A 23,010-nucleotide genomic window follows, 5' to 3' on the forward strand; every position below is an offset into this window, starting at 1 on the left:
CCTGAAGCCCCCCAAACAGCCCACCATGCAGGATGAAATGAAAGTACCTGGAAGACAGGCAGATGGGGTGACAAACAAGGCAGGGAGCCCCTGAGCACCAGACAAGCCTCGCAACTGGTTGTGATGAGGAGCTGAACTCCCACGTTCTGGATTGCACTTGATAATATCAGCACCTACTGAAGGACCCACCTCCTGGCTGCTGCCCGCCAGCCCAGGGAAGCTCTGTGGGTCACGGGAACGGGTGGTCCCCTATTAGTCCAACAGGCAGGGCAGTTTGGGGGGAAAGGAAAGCAAAGCATCCTCTTTCCAGGGCTTTTGGGGTCATTTTGGTCTTCTGTGCCTTGCATAGTATTCTTCAGCTACCGAAGCAAAATACTTCTTGTTGTTTGGTTGCAATACTGCAAGGGAGAATCCTGCATAGCGTCTTGGATCAGCACAGAGAGGACCTGTTATAGATGTGTGTGTGTGTGTGTGTGTGTGTATTTTTCTATATTTTTGTTTCCACCAGGAGAATGTTGAAGTTAACACTTGTCGTTGTAGAGCAGGGAAGACCAAGGGATGGTGCTGTGGCATGCACGGGGGGAGCAAGGCACAGCCCTTAACCAGAGCACAATGCCTGTGCCTGCACATGCACGCAGAGCTACATGGACCCTGTTCTCATTCCTCCTTTTTGCCATGTTCCCTATGGCTCTGCTACACACCTCGACTAAGCAACGTGACCTACAACATTGGACCGTGATCCTGAGCCTCAGGGAAAGGCAAATCCTTTTGTGCAGCGAGATTTCCTTCATTGGTACTGTTCCACGCTCCACTTCTCTCCCTGGCTACTGCCGTATTTCTTTTTAACTTCCCATACAAGTGGCAAAAATGTCAATCAAGGTCCATCTCCCTAGCATGGAGAACCATGGTAGCCATCGTATTCCATGAAGTTTGGCCAGAGCAGCCACAGCTGGGCTGCCAGTATGGCCACAGGAGCGCAGTGCTTGGGGGGGGATGCAAGGAGGAGGATGGATGGGAGCACATGGGTGGGGAGGGGAGGCAGAGCTGCTTCCTCCACGCTGCTGCCAACGGGCACCAACTGGAATGTGTGGGATCTCAATTATTATCTTGTTTTTTTAAAGCCAGCCTCACATAAAACTATAAATTAATCTGCTAATTAAATACTCAGGTGAGAGACCAGGGAACCTCCAGCCGTGCAAGCAGAGGAGCGGCTATGGCTTCTTCCGTAGGTAATTGGAAGGGATCCAGCCCTCCCAGCACGGATTCCCAGTCAGGACCTTGCAAAACCACCAGCCACTGCTGTTCTTCTCACGAACTTCAAACAAAGTCCCTTCTTTAAAGCTGTTAGTCTCCTCGTCGCCTTCAAAATCCGCCACTGCCACATAGAGAGCTTCCCTGGAGACGTCTGGACTGGAGACGGGGGCTGAGGTCCTCTCCTTGGTTTCCCCTCTCTCCACTGGCTTGGATATGACCTTTGGGCTTACACTGCTTTTCGCTTTGGCTTCATCTTGGATGGAGGCAGAGAGGAACGGCTTGGCTTTCGGAGGAACCAGCATGGGCCTCCCCGGCACTGGGGACGACCTGATTTCGGGTACTTCCCGTGCCGGGGCCCTCAGCTCCGCTGTGGGGCCGGAGGCAGGACCCCCCGTTTTCTTGGGGGGGGGTGGTCTGCGAGGTGGCACCATGGGGCGCTGCGGCGGGGGCTCCCTGGCACCCGGGGTGTTTGCTGGCCCCAGGGGAGATTTGGGCAGTGCCTCTTTCGTGGCGTGGCTGTCCAGCTTGGGCAGGGGTTTGCTGTCCATGCTGGGTCGCTCCTGAAACCTTCCAGAAGCCTCTGAAGAAACCATGGCATTACTGAAGGAGTTTTCACCAGCAGTGGGGTCCTGCTCGGAGGGTTTCTCTGGGCACTTTGCAGGTCTAAGCTTGCTCCGCAGGCTGCAAATGTCCAGTTTATCATCAGCTGGAGGTGGGTCAGTCCGGGGGGCTGCGGCGGGTTTTGGCCTGATCTGAGGTCTTGACTTCAAGAACGGATTCTGGGCGATGGGCTCAGGCTTGTCCTCCGCAGGCTCGGCTTTTGGCTTGGTTGGCTTGACAATGGGCCGGAGGTTTGGCTTCTTCACCTCCTTGGCTGACACCTTGTGTCCGCATTCCAGTCCCATTTCGTTTTTCAGCTGGAAGAGTTTGCCCTTCTCCGGTTTCAGATCGGGCTTCTTGCTGTCCTTCGGGGCCGCCGACTGCTTGGGTGGGATCATAGGCAAAATCATGCCTGGGGGCTTGGGGGGAGGCCTCTGCCTCTCCAGTAACTCGCCTTCTGATTTAATGATGGACTCCTTCCTGGGCGGCAGGCTGGGCTTCTCCTCTGTGTCACGGTCCGAGATCTCCTCGTAGCCGCCGGCAAAGGCTAGGTCCCCGCTCTCGGGAGCCTCCTTCCCCTTCCAGTCTTTGGCCCACTTCCCACCACAGTCCATACCGTTAGGAGGAGCCTCCGGCAGAGGACGGCACGGTCCCGTCACTTCCTCGCCGGTGCTGCCGTCGGCCGCGGCGTCACCGAGCCGGAGCTGGGCCATCTCGTTGGGTAGCGGAGCCAGGAAATTCGGCCTGGATGCATTGCTGGTTTTCTTGTACTTATCGATGAATGTGGCAGGGGCCCAGCCTTCCTTCTCGTCAATCTGAATGTACCACCAGCCGCTCAGGTTCTTCTCAATAACCTGCCGAGGGGAAAGGAAACCTCAGACACCCACGGAGGAGCCCTCTGCGCAAGTGGGGATGCTGGGTGTCTCTGAAATGGTGTCAGGGTGGTATACGGCCTCAGTACCTCCTGCCCTGGTAACCAAAAGCCATGTAATCCCAGGACTGGCATCCTAACAGGAGGGGAACTTGCTAAGGACTTCTGCCAGGGAAGGGGACCTGCATGCCATGGGACTGAGGAACGACACAGCCATGTCAAGGATGAGCTGTCACCATCCCGCCTGAGAGACAGCACCGGGATGCTGGCTCCTGGCGGTGGCCACTGCGCGGCACTGTTGGAGCGATCAACCGGCAGCGACACTGCACGGATCAGCAACGGTCCGGCCTCTGGGGACTCCAGGAGTGGTGCTGGGACCTGGGAGGAGCTGACTGGGGCAGCCGCAAAGGAAAAATCCTCTTGAGAAGCACGGCTTACATTTTGAAAAGCAAAATCACATCTGCAAGAGAGATTCTGCCAGCAAAAGCGGGTGTGCCAGGAAAGCAATTCTGGAAGAGCTTTTAACTTCACACCTGGCCTAAGAAAAAAACCCACCATTTCTACCCCCATTTGTGGTGTGGTTTTAATTTCCATTAGCTCAGGCAACACAGCACCCACACGCCTGGGGGACAGGAGGCCACCAAGGGCACCACGGACTCCAAAGTCTCGTGAGCTCATATGGGTTTCTCTCCCACTCTAGGAGAGCCCTGGGTTGTTAACAGTCCACAGAGGCAATCACATGCACCACCGTGCCTGGTTTCCACCCAGAATGCCGTGATGAGCAGATCTTCCCTGCCTGGAAAGGGAGCTCTGGCCTGAAACAGGTCCTAGGGCAATGGGAGTCAGGAGCGCTGCACTGATGTGAAGGTGTGAGAAGGGAAGATGACAGTCTCACCTCTACTTTCATTCCTGCCTGGAAGCTGATGCCATCAGGGATGGTGGTCTGGAAGTCAGCGATGGTGTAATATTCCTCTTCCACTTGAGGAGGGACAGGAGGTTTAGGCAGGTTCAAACCACGTGGCTATGACAAGAAAAAAGAAAACCCATCAGCATGTTTCTACAGCAGGGTTTACAGCCCACCAGCCTACAGAGAAACAAGCCAGCACAGCCAGACCAGGGAGATCAGCTGTGCCCATGCAGCATCCTCACCAACACAAACCAGCAAACCATCTCCAGGCTGAGCAGAAAATTGCTCAGCGTCAGACCTCTTGCTGACGGCAGTCACCCTCTCCAGAGGGAGGGAGCCAGTCTGCAGCCTCCCACTGGCAACCCAGCTTTGCAGGACAGACTGGCCAAAAGTTCATTTAAAGACCACATGCAAAGGAAAGAGTCTTAAGACAGCAGGGAGGCAGCGTGCATATTCCAGCCTTGACCAAGAGCAGAGCCCATGGTAGAGGGGCAAGATCCCAGGCAAAGAATAACCAGTGACCAGAGCTCCTTTCAGTGCTCCTCTCCGACTCCCTTTGCCATTCCTGGTCTCCTGCGTCAGCTGGCACTTACTATGGTGAGATCTCGGCGAGGAGGGGGTCTCTGCCTCATCTTTGGTGATTCTGTGGAGGAAGAATTTCAGATGCTGTTGAGTTTCTGGCTTTTGGTCACACGTGTGTTCACAAAAGATAAGCGAAAGAGAAAACAGAAAGGCAAGCCTGCCCTGTGGGCAAGGAAGCCAAAGAAGGAACCTGTCTGCCCGGTACCCTGAGTCACCCAGGTTTTGAGGGCATCCCACTGGAAGAGGAACCACCTTTGCACCATCAGGTGCTGCTGGAAAATGCAGCTGAAGTCACCACATGAAACTGCTTTTTCATTGCAGGCCTGACCCAGAAGACCTGGCCTGCAGAGGGGTTAAAATGGCCTAGCTTCTGAGAGGAGAGCATCTCCAGTCTGGGAGGGGGAAGATTTTATCTCCATCACATTTGCTGATCCTCAGCACGTCCCTGGGCAGGACTGTGCTCGTGGCCCATCCGCTTTTGCAATGTCACCTCCAGATGTTGCTGCAGAGCCCACAGCGCCTGCAAGCGTTCTGCCTCCCTCACACCCCGTTACGTCTCCCAAAAGCCTGCAGGAAGGGCTGCACTGACACCCCAGCCACCACCAGCCTCCTCCCGACCGGCCACTTACTGCGTCGGATGTCAGCATTGGGCAGGGGACGGCTGTCGAATCTCCCGTCCCTTTGGCCAGCAAGCCCATCCTTCTCTCGGCTCGCCGCGACCTGCTGCCGGGAGATGCCGTCCAGATCCAAGGCACACGAATGAGCGGAGGAGCCTGACCCCAGCTTCTGTGAGAACATGTCTCCATTTCCCTTTTTGAGGTAGGAGGCGGGGGCCCAGCCTTCTTGGCCCTGGTACCTGCGGTGGCAACAACAGCAGCGTCACCGCGCAGAGCCCCTGCGCTGCACCGGGGCTGCGAGCCCTCCCCAGAGGAGCGACCCACTGCGCTCCAGTGGTGTTGAGCCATTGGACATTCCCGGAGCCAGAGCTCAGGACACGCGTTGACCAAAGATACCGCCTGATCTGGGCAAAATGAGCTTGCCAGCTGTCATGCTCTGTGGCACGTGGGCACCTGGAGAGCTCCAGCCATGACTAACGCTCCCGTGCAAGCCAGCCGCAGCCAGCGGGCCGAGGGCTGGGAATGGCGCGAAGCCCGATTTCCTTTTCGCCTCGGCAATGGCACTGGTTCAGGAATGAAGCGCACTGGCAGGGGAAGCAGAGGGGAAAACCAGAAGGGCTGCTGCTAGGATTGATGTACCTGGTCTTTGGAGAAAGCGCAAGCCCTCTGCCGGCGTGCCGGCAGCCTGGATCCCTTCCCCGTTCTAAATCTGCACTGTTTAGGAGAGAAACCAGCCCCGCGATCTGATTGAAAAACCACATCTGCGGAGTCTCCCTGCCATGCTGGAGGGTCCCGCGCCAGCATCCGAGACTCTCCCCGCTGGCTGGGCTGCAGCCACTACACTCAGATGGCACCAGCTACTGAGCTTGTAATTGCCTTTAGAGCTCTTGTGGCAGCTCTCCTCTGCTTAAAAAGTCAATGGACGTTTTTCTGGGGCTTTGCTGCTGCCAAGACCACAGGTTCAATGTAAGGTTAAGAAAATTGCAGCATGTGCTCCCACCCTGCTCAAGTCCGGCCATTTGCTAGACCACAGACAAGAGAAAATGAGCTTTCAGGAGAAAACAAGTATCAGCTCAGGACTATCTAGAGTCTTTGGCCTCAGCACACCCTGCACAGAGCAGACCTGGCCCAGACAACGGCCCTTCTCTGCAGGAGCTCCTAACGCAGCCAGAGGATCCAGCCTGCCTCCGGGACACTCCCTGGTTTTCCTATCAGCAGCATATGATGTAATACTAATGCTCTCACACCAGTTCCCTTTGTACTGCTGGGGCATGTGATGCCGTGACGCAGTCCACCTCCTAGCACAGGAAATTGGGGGATTTTAAAGACGTTTAACCACAGCTATGCTTGGCTAAAGCCCTGAACATCAGCTAGCCTTAGTGAGTAGGGATGGAGAGAAATGAGTTCTGGTACTCTGCCCTTCCCAACACCCTAGACTTGCCTTTGGACTGTACATCCCATGCGCATCAGGTCTCTGCTTTGCACAGCCCCAGCTGCATTGCCAGGAAAGAGGAAGAGGTAGGGATAGTACCTGATTTTCCACCAGCCCTCCAGGTTCTTCTGGATCACCTCCACCACAGCCCCTTTGTCCAGGTTCATTTCATCCTGGTCTCTTGCGGTGTATGGGTAAATAACAGTGTACTTCTCCTCTGTTGGAAAGAAAGTGCAGTTTCACGGAGATGCTGTTTTATGGAAACCTGGTCTCAGTCGAACAATGGTTAAGTGCTTTATATAATGATAATTCCTGTTGTAATACGGGTGCAAACACACCATTCAGAAAATAAATGCCAGTGAAATGTATTTCAAAACAAACCCAGCTGCATTTTGAAATGTAAGCTTTGGTGAGCTAGTCTGGCCCAAGGAGAAGTTGTCTAAAACAGTTCTGCCTCTCCTTTAGGACTAAAGACTATCTTTTATATGACAGCTTTCCTTTCACTTGCCTTTCACAGAAGCCTTGCATGCATCCATTTCAGTTCAAATTTCTTTCTCAGAGCCTTTAAAGAAGAATTGTCCTCTATACAGGGAAAGAAATCCCACAGGCATCAGGGAGTAACCCCACACATACATACAGATGTGCTCTCACGCACAGCTCTCAAACTGCTCTACAACAGCAGGTCTACATGAACTTCCCTGTTCAACAGCTAGGTCCCCCAAGACATTGGTCAAAGCCATGTGGTGAGCCTGGAGAAGAGTCTGATGTCCTGTCCACTAGACCAAATGATGGTAAGCAGGGACATGGATGCTCTTCCCTTCAAGGGGAAGGGGAAAGATCCTAACAGCCATGCGGACAACATCAAACAGGTCCATCCATCCACTCCTCTCCCTCACCTTCTCCTGTCCTCTCTTGAAAGAAACCCAGGAAAGCAATTGCCTGTGCTTGAGCAGTGCCACAATAGGGTCAAGGCTATTTTGGGAAAAGTCTACCTCCAAACCCGACACCTCTGGACATTCATATATCCGCACCGTGCAGGTTTCCTGGATTTGTCTTCTTGGAGGAGCACAGCACTCAAAAGGTCTGATTTCCCACCGCCTTCATGCAAATGAGTCAAAGCAGAAAATGTCCTGTCACATCCAGCAAAACCAAGCTGGCTCTTCTCCTCCTGACCCCATCTGAGCCACCAACCCCAGGGCCATGGCTCAGAGGAGTTGTTACTCTTACAGGAACTAAGGCAGCAGTTGCAAGAAGTCTGCATACATGTGTTGGGGGAAAGCAGAAACTCCAGCTTCTGTAACCAAAACAAGCCTCAAAAAGTGAGAAGGAACAGCTGAGAGAGGAAAGAGGTGGACATGAATGGGACTAATGGAAAGCTGAGGAGCATGTATGGCATGCATTGAGGACTGACACAAGCAGGGTTCATCACATGTAAAGCAAACAAACATGCAGACAACAAGGCTCCAAGCACAAAACATGGGCAGCCGAACAAGTCTCTATGAAGTCCACCTTGACCCCATCCACTGGTGTACAAGTCCCCAAGAGTCCGACGGCGGCCAACGTGCCTGGGCAGAGACCAGTATCTCCACGGGACTGGTAAGAGCATGTTGGGGAAGCAGGAGAAGGACAAGAAAGGACATAAGGAGGCAGCACTTCAGGTCCAAGAGGAGACAGGGCTGGTCAACCAGAGTGTGGCACAGAGACTCACCTGGAGCCCTCTGGGGGCCCTCCCTGGTCTGAGCCCCCCTCCCACCTTCATCTCCCCAGACGAGCGGCTGAGCCAGCTACAGCACTGCTTTGAGCATACAGTGGTCAATGGGAAGGACGTTTTTCTCCAGGGGCACTTCAGATTTGCTCTAAGCAAAGGCTGCAACCTTGCTATTCTCATAACATGAGGTCATGCATGCTCTTTGTTCTGCATGGGTTTAGAAGGCATGTGAATTGTCCTAGGACCTGAGCTTTGCTCCTCCTCCAGTGCAGGTAAAAGAGCTCCCTGGGGCCTAAAGGAGGCATTGGGATGACAGGACTGAGTGTTCCCTGGAGTTAGCACCTTCAGCCCCTCTGTGGGACAGCAGAAAGGCCAGCAGTTACACCACCAGTATCCAGCTGCCTCACTCCTGCCGCAGTACTGGAGTAGAGCACTGGGCAGGCAGGACTACTACAGGCAGACATGACTGAACAGCACGCGTGGGTTTGTCCTTTCCCGGGCTCGTGCCCTGCCTAAGTCAGGGAGGGCTATGCAGTCCTGTGAGCAGTTCAGTGCAGTTCAGCAGGAAGAAGCTGGGGCAGATGTCTCCAGCAGCTTCTTACCTTCATCAGGCTGCATTGAGAACTCATCCTGGACACCATCCTGGGCTTCCAGGCAGGTTGCCGGCACCCAGCCTTGCTCCTCCGACGTGCTCACAAACCACCAGCCTGAGAAGAAAACAGCAGGCAGCTCAGCCAAGGGCTCCCACTAGCTAAAACCTCCCTCCCTCCCTCCAAACCACGAGCCTGGGGAGCTTTGCCCCCTCCTTGCTGCCTTACATGAGAAGCTGGGGTGACCCCAAAGCAACAGAGCCAAGCGCTATCCGAAAGGGAGCACAGACAGCAGCAGGGGAGACTCTCAGCTGAGTGATATCGAAATGTACAGTTCCCTCCCCAAGAAAAATGGGAGAGGCTCTGAGAACTGAATGGCTCCAGCCACCACGTTTGCGTTCCTTTTTTTTCCCCTTCATGGTTCATTTTCCCTCAGTCTGGGTCAGCAAGCCCAGGCTAATTAGCGGAGATGAATACACTGTCTGCAAATCGATAGCTGACTCCTGCTGCGCTCTCACCTTCCTTATATCTGTGGAAACAGCAAATTTTAAAACCTGAGAGCAAATGCAGGATTAAAACACGAGCTCTCCCAGCAGAAACCTCGCCAGCTCCACAGCGGCCACAAACAATTCTCTGGGCCACCCTGGGTGTCCAATCAAAATAAACGCGTGCTCCTCAGTTATTAAAAGCACAAGCTATTTGTATCTTTAGGGGGAAAAAAATAAAGACCGAGCATTATCCTCAGAACCTCACCAGTGAGTCATTGAGAAAGACAACTAAATTGTCAGGGAGGGAATCGGCAGCTACCAGCATGGAAGGGAAAACCAGGGCTGACATTTGATAAATAAATTATTTGCCATAGCTTTTGGATTGGCTGTGCTAATAGCCTTGCTTCAGGGTTGCTTTTATTTTCCTCGTTCTCAAACATAGCTGCTGGTGCAACTAATCCTCTTGGGGAGCACCTTTTCAGAATTTTAAAATCTATTTTCATGATTTATCTTTAAACCCTGCCCCCCCCCCCCCCCACACCTTCTTTTAACTTCAGGGAATAAATTCCCCTTTTCAACAAACTCCAGAAGTTGGGCCCACGACATGACTTGATCCCTTTGCAGAGATTAGGAGCAAGTTTAAGTTCTGAGGCAAGCAAATAGCTCAGCTGCCTGCCCCACTCCGTGACTGGGTGTTTCATCGTGTTCAGAAGCAGGAATTGCAAATATACAATAGGGGCTTTCGTGGGCACCATGAGAATGTCCCCCTCTGTCAATAAAATGAGGCTGCCAAATCCAGGAATGGCTTTTGTCCTCAGGACCCATTGGCCAAGTTTTTCAGCACGAAAAAGCATAGAGCCAGTAAAAGATGGATGGCGCCTGGCGGTCAGCACACAGGTAATCAGACCCTTCCTTTAGAGACAGCCCTGAAGTCTTGTCCACGCTCATACAGACAGCCTGCAGACTGAAGCTGCTTCCTCCACCTCCCACCTCAGCTGACCATCCAAGGACATCCCTGTGAGGCGCCTGGAGGCTGTTTTGCTTAAGGTCCTATTAGGAAAACACTGACAATACAGGATTGCTATTCCTGCCCCTGCTCTGCAACGCAGAGTAGACACAAAGCCCTCTGCCAAGCCAAACTCTCTGTACCTGATTCGTTCTTCTCAATGATATCCACCAACTGGCCCACGCACAAGCTGATCTCGGAGCTCTCCTGCTTCTGGTAGTCCGCCACCACGACATACTGCTCCAGCACCAAGGGGTCGACCGACGCAGAGTCAGCTCCTGCACAGGGGGATAAGAACCGACCCGTGTGCCAGGGTCAGCACCGGCTCCCGAGAGCATGGGCCACCGCTCCCGAGCACCTGCTGGCCTGCGAGCAGCTCCAGGACACCCTGGGGACCCCGGCGTGAAAGACGTGAGCCAGAGACTTGGGCAGAGTGAGGAGGAGAGAGACCAAACCAGCAGCCAGGTGAGAAGGGTACAGCCAGGTGAGCCCTTTCACTTGCTACCCACCTTCCTGCTCACAGACAGACAGAGCCGTCCAAGCAACCCCACCACCGCCACAGATGCACACAGCAGCCTGGGTCCTGCTGTCAGAGACGGACGGGGCTCGGGGCAGTCTCCTGCATCGGCTGCCCCAACGCATGGACCAGCTCCGACCCCAACTCAATACACACAGCCTGCAGGGAGTTTTGTGGGTCCTGGCTAAAGAGGCTGGAGACCCAGGCAGAGGGGTGTTTGTAGGAGAGAGCAGCATCCCCCCGTCATCATCGCCCTGACGTATTTCAGTCGCCTTCTCCCAACTCGCCAGCGCGGGTTGCACTCTCCGCTATGTGCTCCGCTAACTCTGCTCAGCTCCTCCCGCTAGAGATCCCAATTCCATGTCAGAAAAATACATAAATAAATAAATAAATACCCCGAGGAGGAGCAAAAGGGCAGGATACAGCGGGAGCAAAGCTTTCCTTTGGCCAGAAAGAGACCTGCCACCCGGAGGCGAGACGGCCGCGGCCGGGATCGCTGGGCACCGCGGCACTGGCTGCACCGAGCCCGGGCAGGCTGCAGGTGGCACTGCGGGCTAAGGGCAGGGGACCCCCGGGAGCACCGCCAGCCCCCTCCTCTGCCAGGGGACCAGCAGCGAGGCACAGCGGGGGCAAGGCTGGTTTGTATTTTTGCAAGCGCATTTTTCATTTAGGAGAGCGCTGGGGATAGAGATGCACCCCCTTCGCTTGGCGTTGGGGTAGCACCGCAACAGGTTTCCACTCGCATCTGACGCTGCTTTAGAAACGTGGCCCCGAGTTTGTCCCTATAAACTGAGCAAAGATACCCTTTTCCCACACAGGCACTGACGCTCGCTGTGTGCAGGCAGATCACAAAGTGACCCAGGGTTTTGCAGGCTCACAGGAGCAGACGCTGCATGTGCTCAGTACCGAGTCCAGCCCGTTCAGCCCCACCGAGCCGGGCGTTCGCTCGGGCTCAGCCTCCTGCTAAACCAGCCGCAAGGCGTTCAGTTACCCAGAGCACCAGCAGCACTTGCCCCATCGGCCTCCAAAAGCCTCCAAGAAGCAAAAAGGTGTCAGCAACTCTTGCCCACGACTCCCCTCTACCCCGAGCCCTGGCCTCCAACCCAAAGCTTTGCCTTGTGGCTTTGCAACCTGTCAGATGAGGACACTACTGTATTACCCCATTCTCCCCAGGTGTGGTAAGAATTGATTAATATTTGCCAAGTGCTTTGGAAATAGGATAGTGTTAATTATTATAGCATGAGTGATACAAAAGAATCACACACCTGATCATGGGTGTTAAGTCAAATTTACAGGACTGTGCATGTGCCCTGAGCAGGGAGCCTCAAGTTTTGGCTCAGGGCAGAAATTACACCTGGCCCAGCCCTATAGCTTCTACAGCACGGCAGATATACGGGACAATTACCTCCCAGTCTCTGAAGGGTGTGACATTACATAGAGAGCGGTGGTTCCTTGGGATAGTTGGGTGAACTGCAGCAAAGAAATTCAGACTATGTTATCAGGAACAAGTTTCTACGGACAAGTGCACCTACACTGCAAGAGGCCCCAACGGCTCCCCCATCACGAGAGGTCTCAGCCTCACAAAAGATCTTTCCTATGGGGGAACATATTGCAGGGCATAGGTTGCCCCAGAGGAAAGAAACCTACTCATCCCAAAAGGGTATGAGTAGAGACGGACAAGATCTAGCAGGTCCTCAGCAATCCTACGATGCTCTGCTGCCTCACAGAGAAGTTCTCCTGTGCACAAGGTCACAATTTCTCAACCTGGTTCTGAGAAACAAAGACCACAACAAAGATTTAAACAAACAATGTATCTTCAGGACAGTCTTATTTAAAGGAAGAGGAGGCAAAATGTCCGTGTTATTCTGCTATAAACAGCACTCTGCACAGCTCCAGGTGAGCTGGCCAAGTGCAGAGGATCTGTTACCGCTAATGAAAGCTTCCTCCATACCAAAACCCAGAGGTGGGGCACAAGACAGAATTAAAAATAGCCCTCTAAAGTGAATGGTGGATGCTAGGACTATCTGTTCTACTAGCTCAGTTAAAGGTTTGTGCTTAAAGTGATCAGAAGATCTACCCAGCCCCTGAGAGAAGAATAACAGCTACAGGAAGAAAGAAGTACTCTTCTTTCTGCCTCCCTTGCTATAATTACACCCATTGCTCTAAGGCTATTTGTAGTTTCAGCAGGCAATTCTGGATCCTCCAATGTACCTATTAAACCAGCAACAGAAGTGGTAAACTGAGCTTGGAGGAAGAAGTAGGAGTTAATTTCAGGAGCATCTTCACCTGGCATAATCATCCTCAACCACAAAAACACACACTCAAGTTAACAAGAAAACATCCTTTATATGGGCAGACTCGAGTTCTCTTAAAAATAGCAATGGTGTAAACCTTACCATCTAAGATGAGAGACAGTCCTAAAGCTCGGCAGCTGGGGAGGGGAGGAAGCATTAGTACAGTCCAGAGCCCACAAGAAAGTGAGTTTTGCAGACGGCTGTAGGCAGGAGCACAGGCTGTGTACTCTAAACACCCCTCACTTGTGAGACTGACACAAACATGGCCAAGAGAAGGGATGTGCATTGAGTCAAGAGACCACTGAGGTCCTTGGACTGGAACTTGCAGAACTGATGCTTGCCGTGGGTGCAGGAGAGCCACGGGGGAGATGCACTCTGCTCTGCAAGCAGGGCCAAGCAGAAGCTGCCTCCAGGCAGTGCACATCCCAGCTACCAACCCAAGGACTGCTCAGCACAGTGACCTTGCTCTCAAGATACGTCACATACAAGTCAGCCCAGAAATCTCTGCAGGTTTTTTTTGACCAGGAACTTGGCCATTCACCCAAAGCATTGAGATGTACAAACCCAGTAGGAAATCTCATAGATATGGGGTTGCTTGCGATATTTCCAGCCTTTCCAATTTCTGGCTTTGCAGTATCAGTGCCAAAAGTGAGGACTTTCTTATGGGGCTTGCACACTGGCACCTTCAGAGGGAAACAAAGAGCTCAGGACTGAAATAAGGCTATTTGTTTTTGAAGCCTGCCCTTGCTGTACACTCTAGCCCTTGCCTAATGCAGCTTTCAAAAATGTCATGCTTTGGATAAAGTTTCTTCCTTCTAGTCCTCTGGCCTGTCCTAATCAGATCCAGTACTCTCAGGACAGCCCCTCTTCTCCCAGACCTGATGAATTTGTGAAGATCAGTACTGCAAAAGTGACTTTCTTCCTGCTTTCACATGAAATGGGCACTAGATGCTGCGCTGTACTCTTTGCAAGCCCTCCCATCTCTCCAGGGATTTTTCCAGAACTGGAAAATAATCACATGGAAATACCATTCACCAGTGGAGTTTTAGAAAGGTCCCTTTATGGATACTGTAGGATACAAGAGGTGTGTTTTCACTGTCTCTCATTAGACTGAATACTGTGGTTTGGGGTCTCTATGCCATTGCAGGCACATTACATAGCACAGCAAAAGAGACGTGGCCACACAATAAAGCATCTAAAATAAAACTGGCAGGGGCATATTGGAGCTCTCTGCCAGCCTCCTTGGGCAGCCTCACCCAAATATAAACTCTAGAGACGGTTTCAGGTTCTCCTGCACTAAGTCAGTGGTGCAACGAACCCATGACTCTCCATCTGTGCTTTCTGTTGAACTGCGAGAGGAGAGAATAGAAACGCTCAAAACAGTCTTTGGGACTGATATGATGACTACTTTTAGATGTACCTAAATTGGTGGCCAAGTCAGTCTTCAGAGTCCCAGAGTCTGGGGAATAATCCACCCCCCTGCAAGCTGCAGGCAGTACAGAGCTTGGGTCCATGCCTAAGGCTCACAGACATGTGGGATTACAAACACTGGTAAAAAAACTAAGCAGAGGAAGCAGATTTTATTTCCAATGCTCGCTTACACCGGGCCCTCCTTGCAACAGCAAATGTCACTTGAGCCTCTTGGGAGGTTGAGGGCAGGCAGTACTTTAACCCACTTCGCATCCCAGTGTTTGCTTAAATCCGATTTCAAAACAGGGCTTGCTGTTGCCAGGATCTCGGGAGCTCTTTCCAACGCTCTCCTGAAGAGCAGTTCACCCCCTCTCTGGCAATGCTGGGAGAAATACGCAATTGGGAAATTGCTTATTGGAAAATTTTCATGATTTTTGTTTGTTAGCAGCTATTGGATGCCCCCTCCTCAGGGAGATCCCATATTGAATGAGCCTTTTTTGTGCCTTGCTGCATATTTGCTACCTCAAAGCAGGCCTGGCTTGAGGAACCGATGAACCATCAGGGACTTCCTCAAGGTGTAATAGGAGTCAGGGTGACAGCAGCAGAACCAAACTCTGGTTCTGCTGCCAGAAAATGCAAGACAGTGAGAGGAGTCTCTGAACATGTCTGGCATGAGGCATCAGCCCTTTGTAATGTTACTGCACACAAACATCTTTCCCTGATGGCTACTGCACATATGCCAGGTGCCATGGGCAAAACACGGCATCCTGCCCTGCCAGAGCAGGCTCCAGTTTGGACGTTACCCAAACTCTCCCTGTTCTCTCCCTCTCAATGGTGCCAAGCAAACAGCATCCCAAAGAGCATTTTCTCTTTGACCTCAGCAACATTCCTGTGTCACTTAGAAACCCACCATGCCAACAGGAATGCAATCTGAAGCTGCCCATAAACCTGCAGTGGGAAGGCAGGATGAAGCTGTGTACGCAAGCAGGAGAAACCCTCATGCTTCTCTAACAGCCAGCATCCTTAAATTGAATTCTGCCTTCAAAGAACTGAGTTGTGCAGCAGAAATTTTCTTCCTCTCAACCCTAGAGAGGCCTTCTTTTCTCTTGCCTAATGTAAGTGGACAGGATTCAAAGCGGCCTAAACACACACTGATCTCAGGGAAATATAACACCCTTCCCTTACTCACCAAATGTTCCTGCTGAGCCAGCACACAAGAGAAATTTTCAAGATGAGGAAGACTGTATCTTTATTTTACCTCTGTTTTATCAAAAGAGAGGAGAAGGAAAACAATTGCAGCCTCTTTTTGTCCCCACCCACAGTCAGACGCTTCTCTCTGCCTCCAAAGCTAGTTGAAGACCCACCACTTCAGCACAAGAAAGCTAGTACAAAAACTGCAGTCTGTGCTTGCAAATGGCTCATGAGAGCTGTATAATGACCATCCCAAGGTCCAGCTTTGACAGACACACCTTGCAGCAGTCAAAGTTTGAGGAGAAAATGTTGTCCGAAGGTTTTAACCATACAGGTAAACCCCTGCTAGTCAATCAGGAGAGCACCCAGTTATGACCTGCCCGTGAGAACAGACCAAAACCAGGAGCCACTGTTCAAGCAGACAACATCTGAGCTTTTCATATGCATCCTACAACTAGTCTTAGTTAAGATGCTGGGACACCTTCAGTTCTTGAGGGAGGGATGACCTGCAGCTCCAGTGGAAAAGAAAGGGGAATCAAGCCTTTGAGTCTCCCCTGTACCTTTTCTCTCTCCTCTGAAAGGAACCCACTCATCTACAAGTGAATTTGCTTACGCAGCTTATGGCACTGCCAACTCTTTGGCCAAAAACCTTTCCACAACCTATTTCAGCAGAATCTCCATCCAGCCAAGACTCAGACCTTCCTTCCCAAAGACCCTTGTGCTATTTTTTACCTTCTGCGGCTCCAGTAGCTGAAAGATGTCCTTCCTAAACCATGGATTGAAGGCTCTTCCCCTCCTCTCTTCTTCTCCTCTTTCTGGGAAGCTCAGATAACCACTAAACCATATCAACTAGGGGGTTTTCCAGAGATATTCCCCCCTCTTGAGGCACAGGGGTAGAGCATCCCAGACCCAACCGTCCACCCAAAGGGTCCCAGCTGGTGCAATCATGAAGCAAAACGTACTGCTGCATCGGGAGACTTTCAACCTCACGCTGACCACCATGCAACTCAGACCCTCCTCCAGACTTGGGAAATTTTGCATCCCCATCCTCCTGGCTGCAGACCAAGCTCTGCCCTTCACCCAAGACCTGTGACACAGCCCCTGCATGCGGAGCTGTACCGACAGCCAAGCGCCAGTCCCAGCCCACCATACCTCTTCTCCACTACTGCCCCGTGTCCACTAGCCACCACAAAAAGCTATGGAGGATGTGACAGCTTCTTGCAAGGGGCTTGCCCACTCAGCCCGAGCAGGTGTCCCCCCGGCAAAAGGCAAAGCAAGAGCAAGGGCCAGGTAGCGAGCGGCTGTTACTACCTCTCTGCAGAAAAGAGGCCGTTCTCTGGATAAACCCTGATGGAGGAACAAAACGACGGGAGACAAGGCATGAGGCGGGGAGGGAAATGAACTCGGGGGTGGCAGCAATGGTGGCAACAACTCGATTAAGGAGTGAACGGGGGGGTCAGTGCAGCGTGGAGAGCTGCAGGTGTCCGTCCCACCTTTGGGAGCGCCATGGGAGGTACAGGGGACGTGGGACCGGGACTTGGAGGCTGTGGTGAAATCCCGGGTGGATGGAGGGGGCACAACATGTCGGGGAGCCCCACGGGGGACCACAGCAGGGGTTTGGCTCGCCATGGGGTCAGGCCCTCGCCCCGTTCCAGGAGACCACAGCTGTGGGTTAAAGGAGGAGCTGGTGGAACCAGCGGAGAGGAAAGGAGTCCTTACCAGACCTCTTCTTTCCAATGGGCTCCCTGAAAAAGAGAAGGAAGAGCGTCAGCAGAGGGATGGGGCAGTTGGGTTGTTGGCCAATTGACAAACCCACCCAGGAAAGCACAGCAGTGCTGGCCCTGGCGGGGCCGCTGACCTCCCTCAGCCAGCTAATGTCTCCATGGGTGACATGGGGCATCACCCACCTTGCAAACTGCCCATCTCTCCCCTCCCTTCATTTAGTAATTTAATGCTTTTGTCTTTCCCAGGGTGAGGCTTGGTTGCTGGCCTGGCCTCCTTGGTGGCTTGGTCTGACAGCCACAACTCCCATCATGTCACTTGGTGAAGGCGGGTGGATTGGGATGATCTGGCAGCAGAGGCAGGAGCTGGGGAAGCCCAAACCCCCAAAAATGCTCCCAGCACAGACCACAGCTCCCACAGAAGTGGGCACCAGTTTGAAGACAGACAAAGAGGGAAATACTGAAGTTCCTCCATGTCCTACGCTTCTCTCGGGGACAAGGATGCAGAGCAGTTGGGGAAGGGGTGAACATTTATACCCCAAAACAGGACAAGTCATTGAAGAGTTGTAGAAAGGATGAACACCAGGGCTGTGCAGCAGAAGAAGCACCTCCAGGACACAGCAAGCAGGAGCTATTGGTGGTTATGAGGAGGCAATGAGGTAGCTTCAGCCAAAGTGCTCTTGCTATGGCCAGCGCTGGCCACACTGCTGATGAGATGGGTTAGAAACCACAGGTCCTGGGTCCCTTCTTTTATTTGAATGTTGCCGAGAAACATGGTTGCTGAACAGCCTCAAACCCAGGGCACAAGCACAACTCCCACAATGAAATCTGGGGCATTTCATGATTAAAAACCAAACACCAAATCAAGGAAAATATGGGCCCAGAAAAGCCTCAAAAAATCATGGGTAACAAACCAAAACACCCAACCAGCCTGAAACCCAAAGAAAGGCACCAGCCCTGTCCCCAGCCCAACCACAGCGGTCCATGTTTCTACAAAAGGGCTCTCAACACTTTCACATAATTCACCACTGTGGCCTCAAAATGCTGCTGTAGTGTGGGGTGGTGGTAACCTGCTCCCTGTTCCCTTACGGAGGAGACTGCTTTCCCCGCTCCTCAGACTCACATGTGTGACAGATCAAGACCATCTGGCCAATTAAATATACTGGTACCAGGAGACATGCATCGATCCTTGTTACTTCCAGGAAGAGTAACAAGCACAGAGCAGGCGCTGGAGCTTCCAAGGAGGAAAACATTCACCTGGTGGTAAGGGGACCCTCCTGAGGCTTTGAGCTGCCTGACCACTGCTTGGAAAGGCTGGACCAGCCCAGATGGACCCCAGGAGCCCCTTCATCTGCTTATCAAGTCCACTGGCAAAACAACCTTTTCCCCTCCCTTTGTTTTCAGGCCAAGCAGAGAATTCCCTCCATGCTCAGCAAAAAAGCCAGCCAGAGCTGGGCTATGCTTTGTTCTCTTTCAAGCTTATCTGCATTTTCAGACCATAATTACTGCAGACATTTTATTCCCCTAGAGTGATGGGGTGATGTGGGGACTTGGCTGCCTTCAAAGACTGCCCACCCATCCTGGCAACATGTTCTGCTTGCAATGCCTTATCCTCCCTGTCCCCCCTTCGCCTTACACCTTAAACCTCTGGTACTCATCCATGGACCTACCAATAAAATTAAATGAAATGCAACAAAGATGGACTAGAAACAAATGGGACATTGTTATCTAGAAACTGGAGACTATCTGTTAGAGACACAGAGACCACAGACTGTGCGAAGACCTGAATACCACATCCCAGGTGCAGAGACCAATGGAGGAATCTACTGGACAGATCATCCCAAGACATTTCTAAACAGAGGCAGCATTGCAGACCTCAGTCAGAGTTTATCAATAAGCCCCACTAAATTTGCCCCAGCTCAGCGGTACGGCCGGGAAGGGAGGCGAAGCAAGGCCAGATGAGCACGCTGGACATCAGCAGGTGGGCATGGCACCCTCGTGCTGACAGGAGGGCGCTGATGGAAATAACTGTTGTTTTTCCCCTGCCATCTGCTAAACCTATTACTGTAACTCATCCCCCTGTTTCCTTTCACCGGCTGCTCCATCTCAGTGAGGGGGCAAGGAAGGAGCTGCAATTTCACTTTGCTGCTGGGCTGTTCCTGGCAGAGATAAAAAGAGCTGTAGGTCTGAAGACCGGCAGCCCCAGCCCACCACCTCAGAAGGGACAAGAGCTCAGACAAGACAGGAAACAGCAAGAAACCCCCGGCAGCATCTCCTCCTCCTCCACTCCCCATGGACCAGCGAAAGGCATGCAGCAGAGCTTACATGCACGGCTTCCTGGAAACTGGTGGCTCCAGAAGAAGAAAAGAAGGAAAGGCCACTCTGCTTTCCACTGTGAAACTCATTTAGCTCTCACGCCCACAACAGCCAGGCTGTGCAGATGAACCAGGCAGTCACAGCACCATTTCAAGGCACTGATATGCAGCTGTGACCGTGTGCCACCAACCAGCCCCATAAAGCTTCCCAGGTAGTAAAACCCAGGACTGGTTCTCCAGCCGCTTCCCAGGACTTTCCCAGCTTCTTGTTGGGAACACTGAAGGCAAGGGTTCCTGTGTGACCAGAGTCTCACTTAAAGCACTGAGCCAAAAAGAGAGTCTCAGGGTGCACTGGGCTCAGTTCAGAACCTAATAATTCCCCAACGCAATCCTGAAAGGGAACTTTTACATGTGGAGAACTCTTAGCACCAATTAACAATCCCCATGCCACTTTTTTTTAGGAAAAGCGAGTCAGGTTTCTCAAGCATCTTCTCTAGTGAATCAGACAGCATCCCTCTGGATCCAGTGATGGGAAGGAGTGAGATGGGGAGCACAAGGCTGCAGCGTGGGCATGAGGCAAAGCTAACAGCTTGGGAGGTAGGTTGAGAACAAACACAAACAGGCTGTTCTTCAACAATATGTAGGTGAGCTGTTAAACTCCTTATTGCAGGATGCTGTGGACCCTGAAAGTCTTCATGGACTTACACGATCATAATTCAGGCAAGAAACGTTAATTACAAACCCAGGAAAACCCTAAAGGCTAAAACAGTGTCTAAAGAAGAGATGTTACAAACTTGCTTGACTTTAAACTCTTTCCCAAGGCACTCACGTTTGGTGGCTGCTAGGCTAGGCAGACTGCTGTGTGCTGCAGGGAGGTGGCTGTGAGGTTGCCATGCAGAAAAGCCCACCTTGCAGTGGGACTCATGGGAGGAAGGGACCCAACATGTGGCCTGGAGACCTCAGCACCACCCCTGCTGCCCCACAGCCCTGGCCACAGCCAGCTTACGGAGCAGGAGGGGGACAGTGGAGCACCACCACAAGGAAGACAACTCCAGCTGCTGCAAAACCAACCACACAGGAGCCACAATCAACATGCAAGATGAGATGGATTTGAGGTCACCATTCCAAGAAAATATCTCCCGCAGAAAAAAATCTGTCTCCTGTAGAAGAAAATCCTTCTGTAATACAGTAATACCATCAAAAGGGCTATCAGGAGGTGGTTCATCTTGTAAGCATTCAGCAAGCTTGGAGATGTTAGCAAAGTTTATGCAGGCGAGAGAGACTGAGGAATGGGGTACAACAGAGCTCTTGTTTGGGAGAACTGATGTTTAGCAAATGCTCCACTGAGCACTGAATGGGGCCCCTGTCCCCCACGCTGCAGTGCCAGTGCTACCCGTGTTTAACCACTGGAGAGTCGGCCAAGCTGAACCTTCGGGCTCAGAAAGCTGCCCTGTTAGCACAGAAAATCAAGTACTCTGTCCATGCAAGGGGCTTGCACTGGCACAAAGCATATTTTTGCAGAGTGGATTCAACCCCCTTGATATTTCTGTCTGCTGTCATCTAGGAAAGACAGACACTCTCAGCAGAGAGTGAAGGAGACCACTATTTTGGAGCTGAGATCTAGCCTGAGCTCCTGGTGAATCTGCACGTAGGCATCAGGAGAACTGCAAAACAAACAATTCATTATACAAGCTGTAATTTCGCTGGATAGCAGGACACGGCTCAAAAGCCACAAGCCAGCAAACATCCTTATCCAAACGAACATCCATCAACGCAGGGATCTCTAGGTTACCAGCAAAAGCTCCTGGAATGGCTTCCTAGATGGGGCAGCCACTCCACCTTGGAGCAGGGACCTGAGCCTTCCCTTGTTCATGGCCCAAACACCACACAAGGGTAACAAGGAAAACTCCTCCCGGCACAGCTCAACTACAAGGAAAGGTAAGCACACAAAAAGCTATGGGGAAGCTGGAAAAGAAGAGACTTGCTTCTGGAAGACATTGACTACAACTTTGCGCTTCCAATTTAGGGAAGCAAGGAAAAGGAACAGACTTGCTCCCTGTTGCAATAATGGAAACACGCTTCTGTCCAGCATCCTCTTCAGGCACTTTGGACCAAACACAAATCTTCTACCCACCGATGGCTGCCAGCACCGCGGCCCTAAGCGGGACCTTTCAGTCAGCCCCTACGGGAGACAAGCTGGCACAGTCAGATCACATCAGGCCTGAGTCTCATTTTAGCCCAGTTCTCCCTCCTCTGATTTATTGGGGCTGGTGCCTGCCTGGAGTCCCTGTCAGTCTGCATGCGGGAAGCAATCCATTACTGCGACTGCCAGTGCCATCCTCACCTAACCGCACATTGCCAGGGCTTCGGTTTTAATAGAATAATGATGGGCTGCTGAAGTTGCTGCAGGCACAACCTTGTTAGCAGCATACGCTTTCCTCATCTGGTCAGGTCCCAGCTCATTATCACGCACCTTCCAGCCCAGACAGCACAGGCAGCCCCCAGCAATAACAGCCCTTTGCTGACTCAGCAGCAGCTAGGATTCAGCCTGGGACCTGGGTCCTGCCCGTTCCCCTTCTCCCTCTGGTGATGCTTCCCCTGGCACGGGGCAGGGAGGAGCGGGGTTACTCCCTCTGCACTTGGTCCTTCACCCCAGCAAAGAAAACATCCATAGCAGCAGAGCTGAACTGCCCTTGAAACACCCCAAAATCCTCTCCCTTTAGCCAAGGGCTGTTTGGGAGAAATAGCAGGAAGCAAGCTGGGGATGTGAGCTCAGAGGGCACCCACATATATATAAAGGAAGGAAGAAAATTATTTTTAAAAGCTGTCCCAGGGTTTGGTTGTCATCAGCAGCCCTGCTGCAAGTGGAGTTTGCCCTGGGTGTGTTTGCCCAGAGGAGCTGCAATGCTGCAGCCACACGCAGCAGCCCAAGTGACATTTTGCTGGTGCCCTGGGGCAACAGAGCTCTGGCAGGCGAGGTTTGTGGAGCCAGGAGAAGGAGGGGAGGAGAGCAGCCCCTCTGGTGGGGTTATGGAACCTGTAGTGAAACTTTTGCTCAGAGTGCAAACGAATCTCTCCAGCTCCTGCTGTGTGGTGGCAAATGCCAGGTGGGCTCCAGGCCACCACGGAGGGACCCTGGCCCTGAGTGCTGCTCATGATTTCCAGCAGGCAGAAGTGAAGCACAGGTCAGCGCCTTGGATCAAAACCCTCAGGGAGGCTCTGTGCCTGCCTACAGCTCAGCGCTGGAGCTGGAGGATATGACTGGAATGAAAACGTAGCCTCTCACTGCTTCCTCCCTCCGTTTTCAACGTCTTTGTGGTGTATAACCATGAACTGTGGCAGCAGAAGCCGCAGCCACCAAGACCCAGGAGTGCTGGGAAGCTGGGGCAGGGACCTGCTGCTGGGAGCGAGACCTGTGTCAGCAGATCGAGGCCTCGGCTGCCTTCCTGCCAGGAGAGGACCAAGCCCCAGCAGCCACCTTCTAAAGCAGAGCACGGTCCCACAGCA

General features: G+C 52.5%; 1 protein-coding gene across 1 annotated transcript in view; it reads right to left on the reverse strand.

Annotated features, from left to right (window-relative positions):
- Positions 1 to 1,211: 1,211 nt before the first annotated feature.
- The window catches only part of SH3PXD2B (SH3 and PX domains 2B), a 76,599-nt gene continuing 54,800 nt past the window's right edge, over positions 1,212 to 23,010 (reverse strand). The window contains exons 6-13 of the mRNA XM_010579073.1: positions 17,187 to 17,212; positions 10,199 to 10,333; positions 8,574 to 8,678; positions 6,363 to 6,480; positions 4,844 to 5,070; positions 4,226 to 4,275; positions 3,621 to 3,746; positions 1,212 to 2,708 (exon numbers count right to left, since the gene is read on the reverse strand). Of these exons, the coding sequence (XP_010577375.1) occupies positions 1,212 to 2,708; positions 3,621 to 3,746; positions 4,226 to 4,275; positions 4,844 to 5,070; positions 6,363 to 6,480; positions 8,574 to 8,678; positions 10,199 to 10,333; positions 17,187 to 17,212 (2,284 nt within the window). The remainder of the gene's footprint in view (positions 2,709 to 3,620; positions 3,747 to 4,225; positions 4,276 to 4,843; positions 5,071 to 6,362; positions 6,481 to 8,573; positions 8,679 to 10,198; positions 10,334 to 17,186; positions 17,213 to 23,010) is intronic.

Source organism: Haliaeetus leucocephalus, unplaced genomic scaffold (assembly GCF_000737465.1).
Source record: "Haliaeetus leucocephalus isolate CR32 unplaced genomic scaffold, Haliaeetus_leucocephalus-4.0 Scaffold656, whole genome shotgun sequence".
In the NCBI taxonomy this organism is placed as follows: Eukaryota; Metazoa; Chordata; class Aves; order Accipitriformes; family Accipitridae; genus Haliaeetus; species Haliaeetus leucocephalus.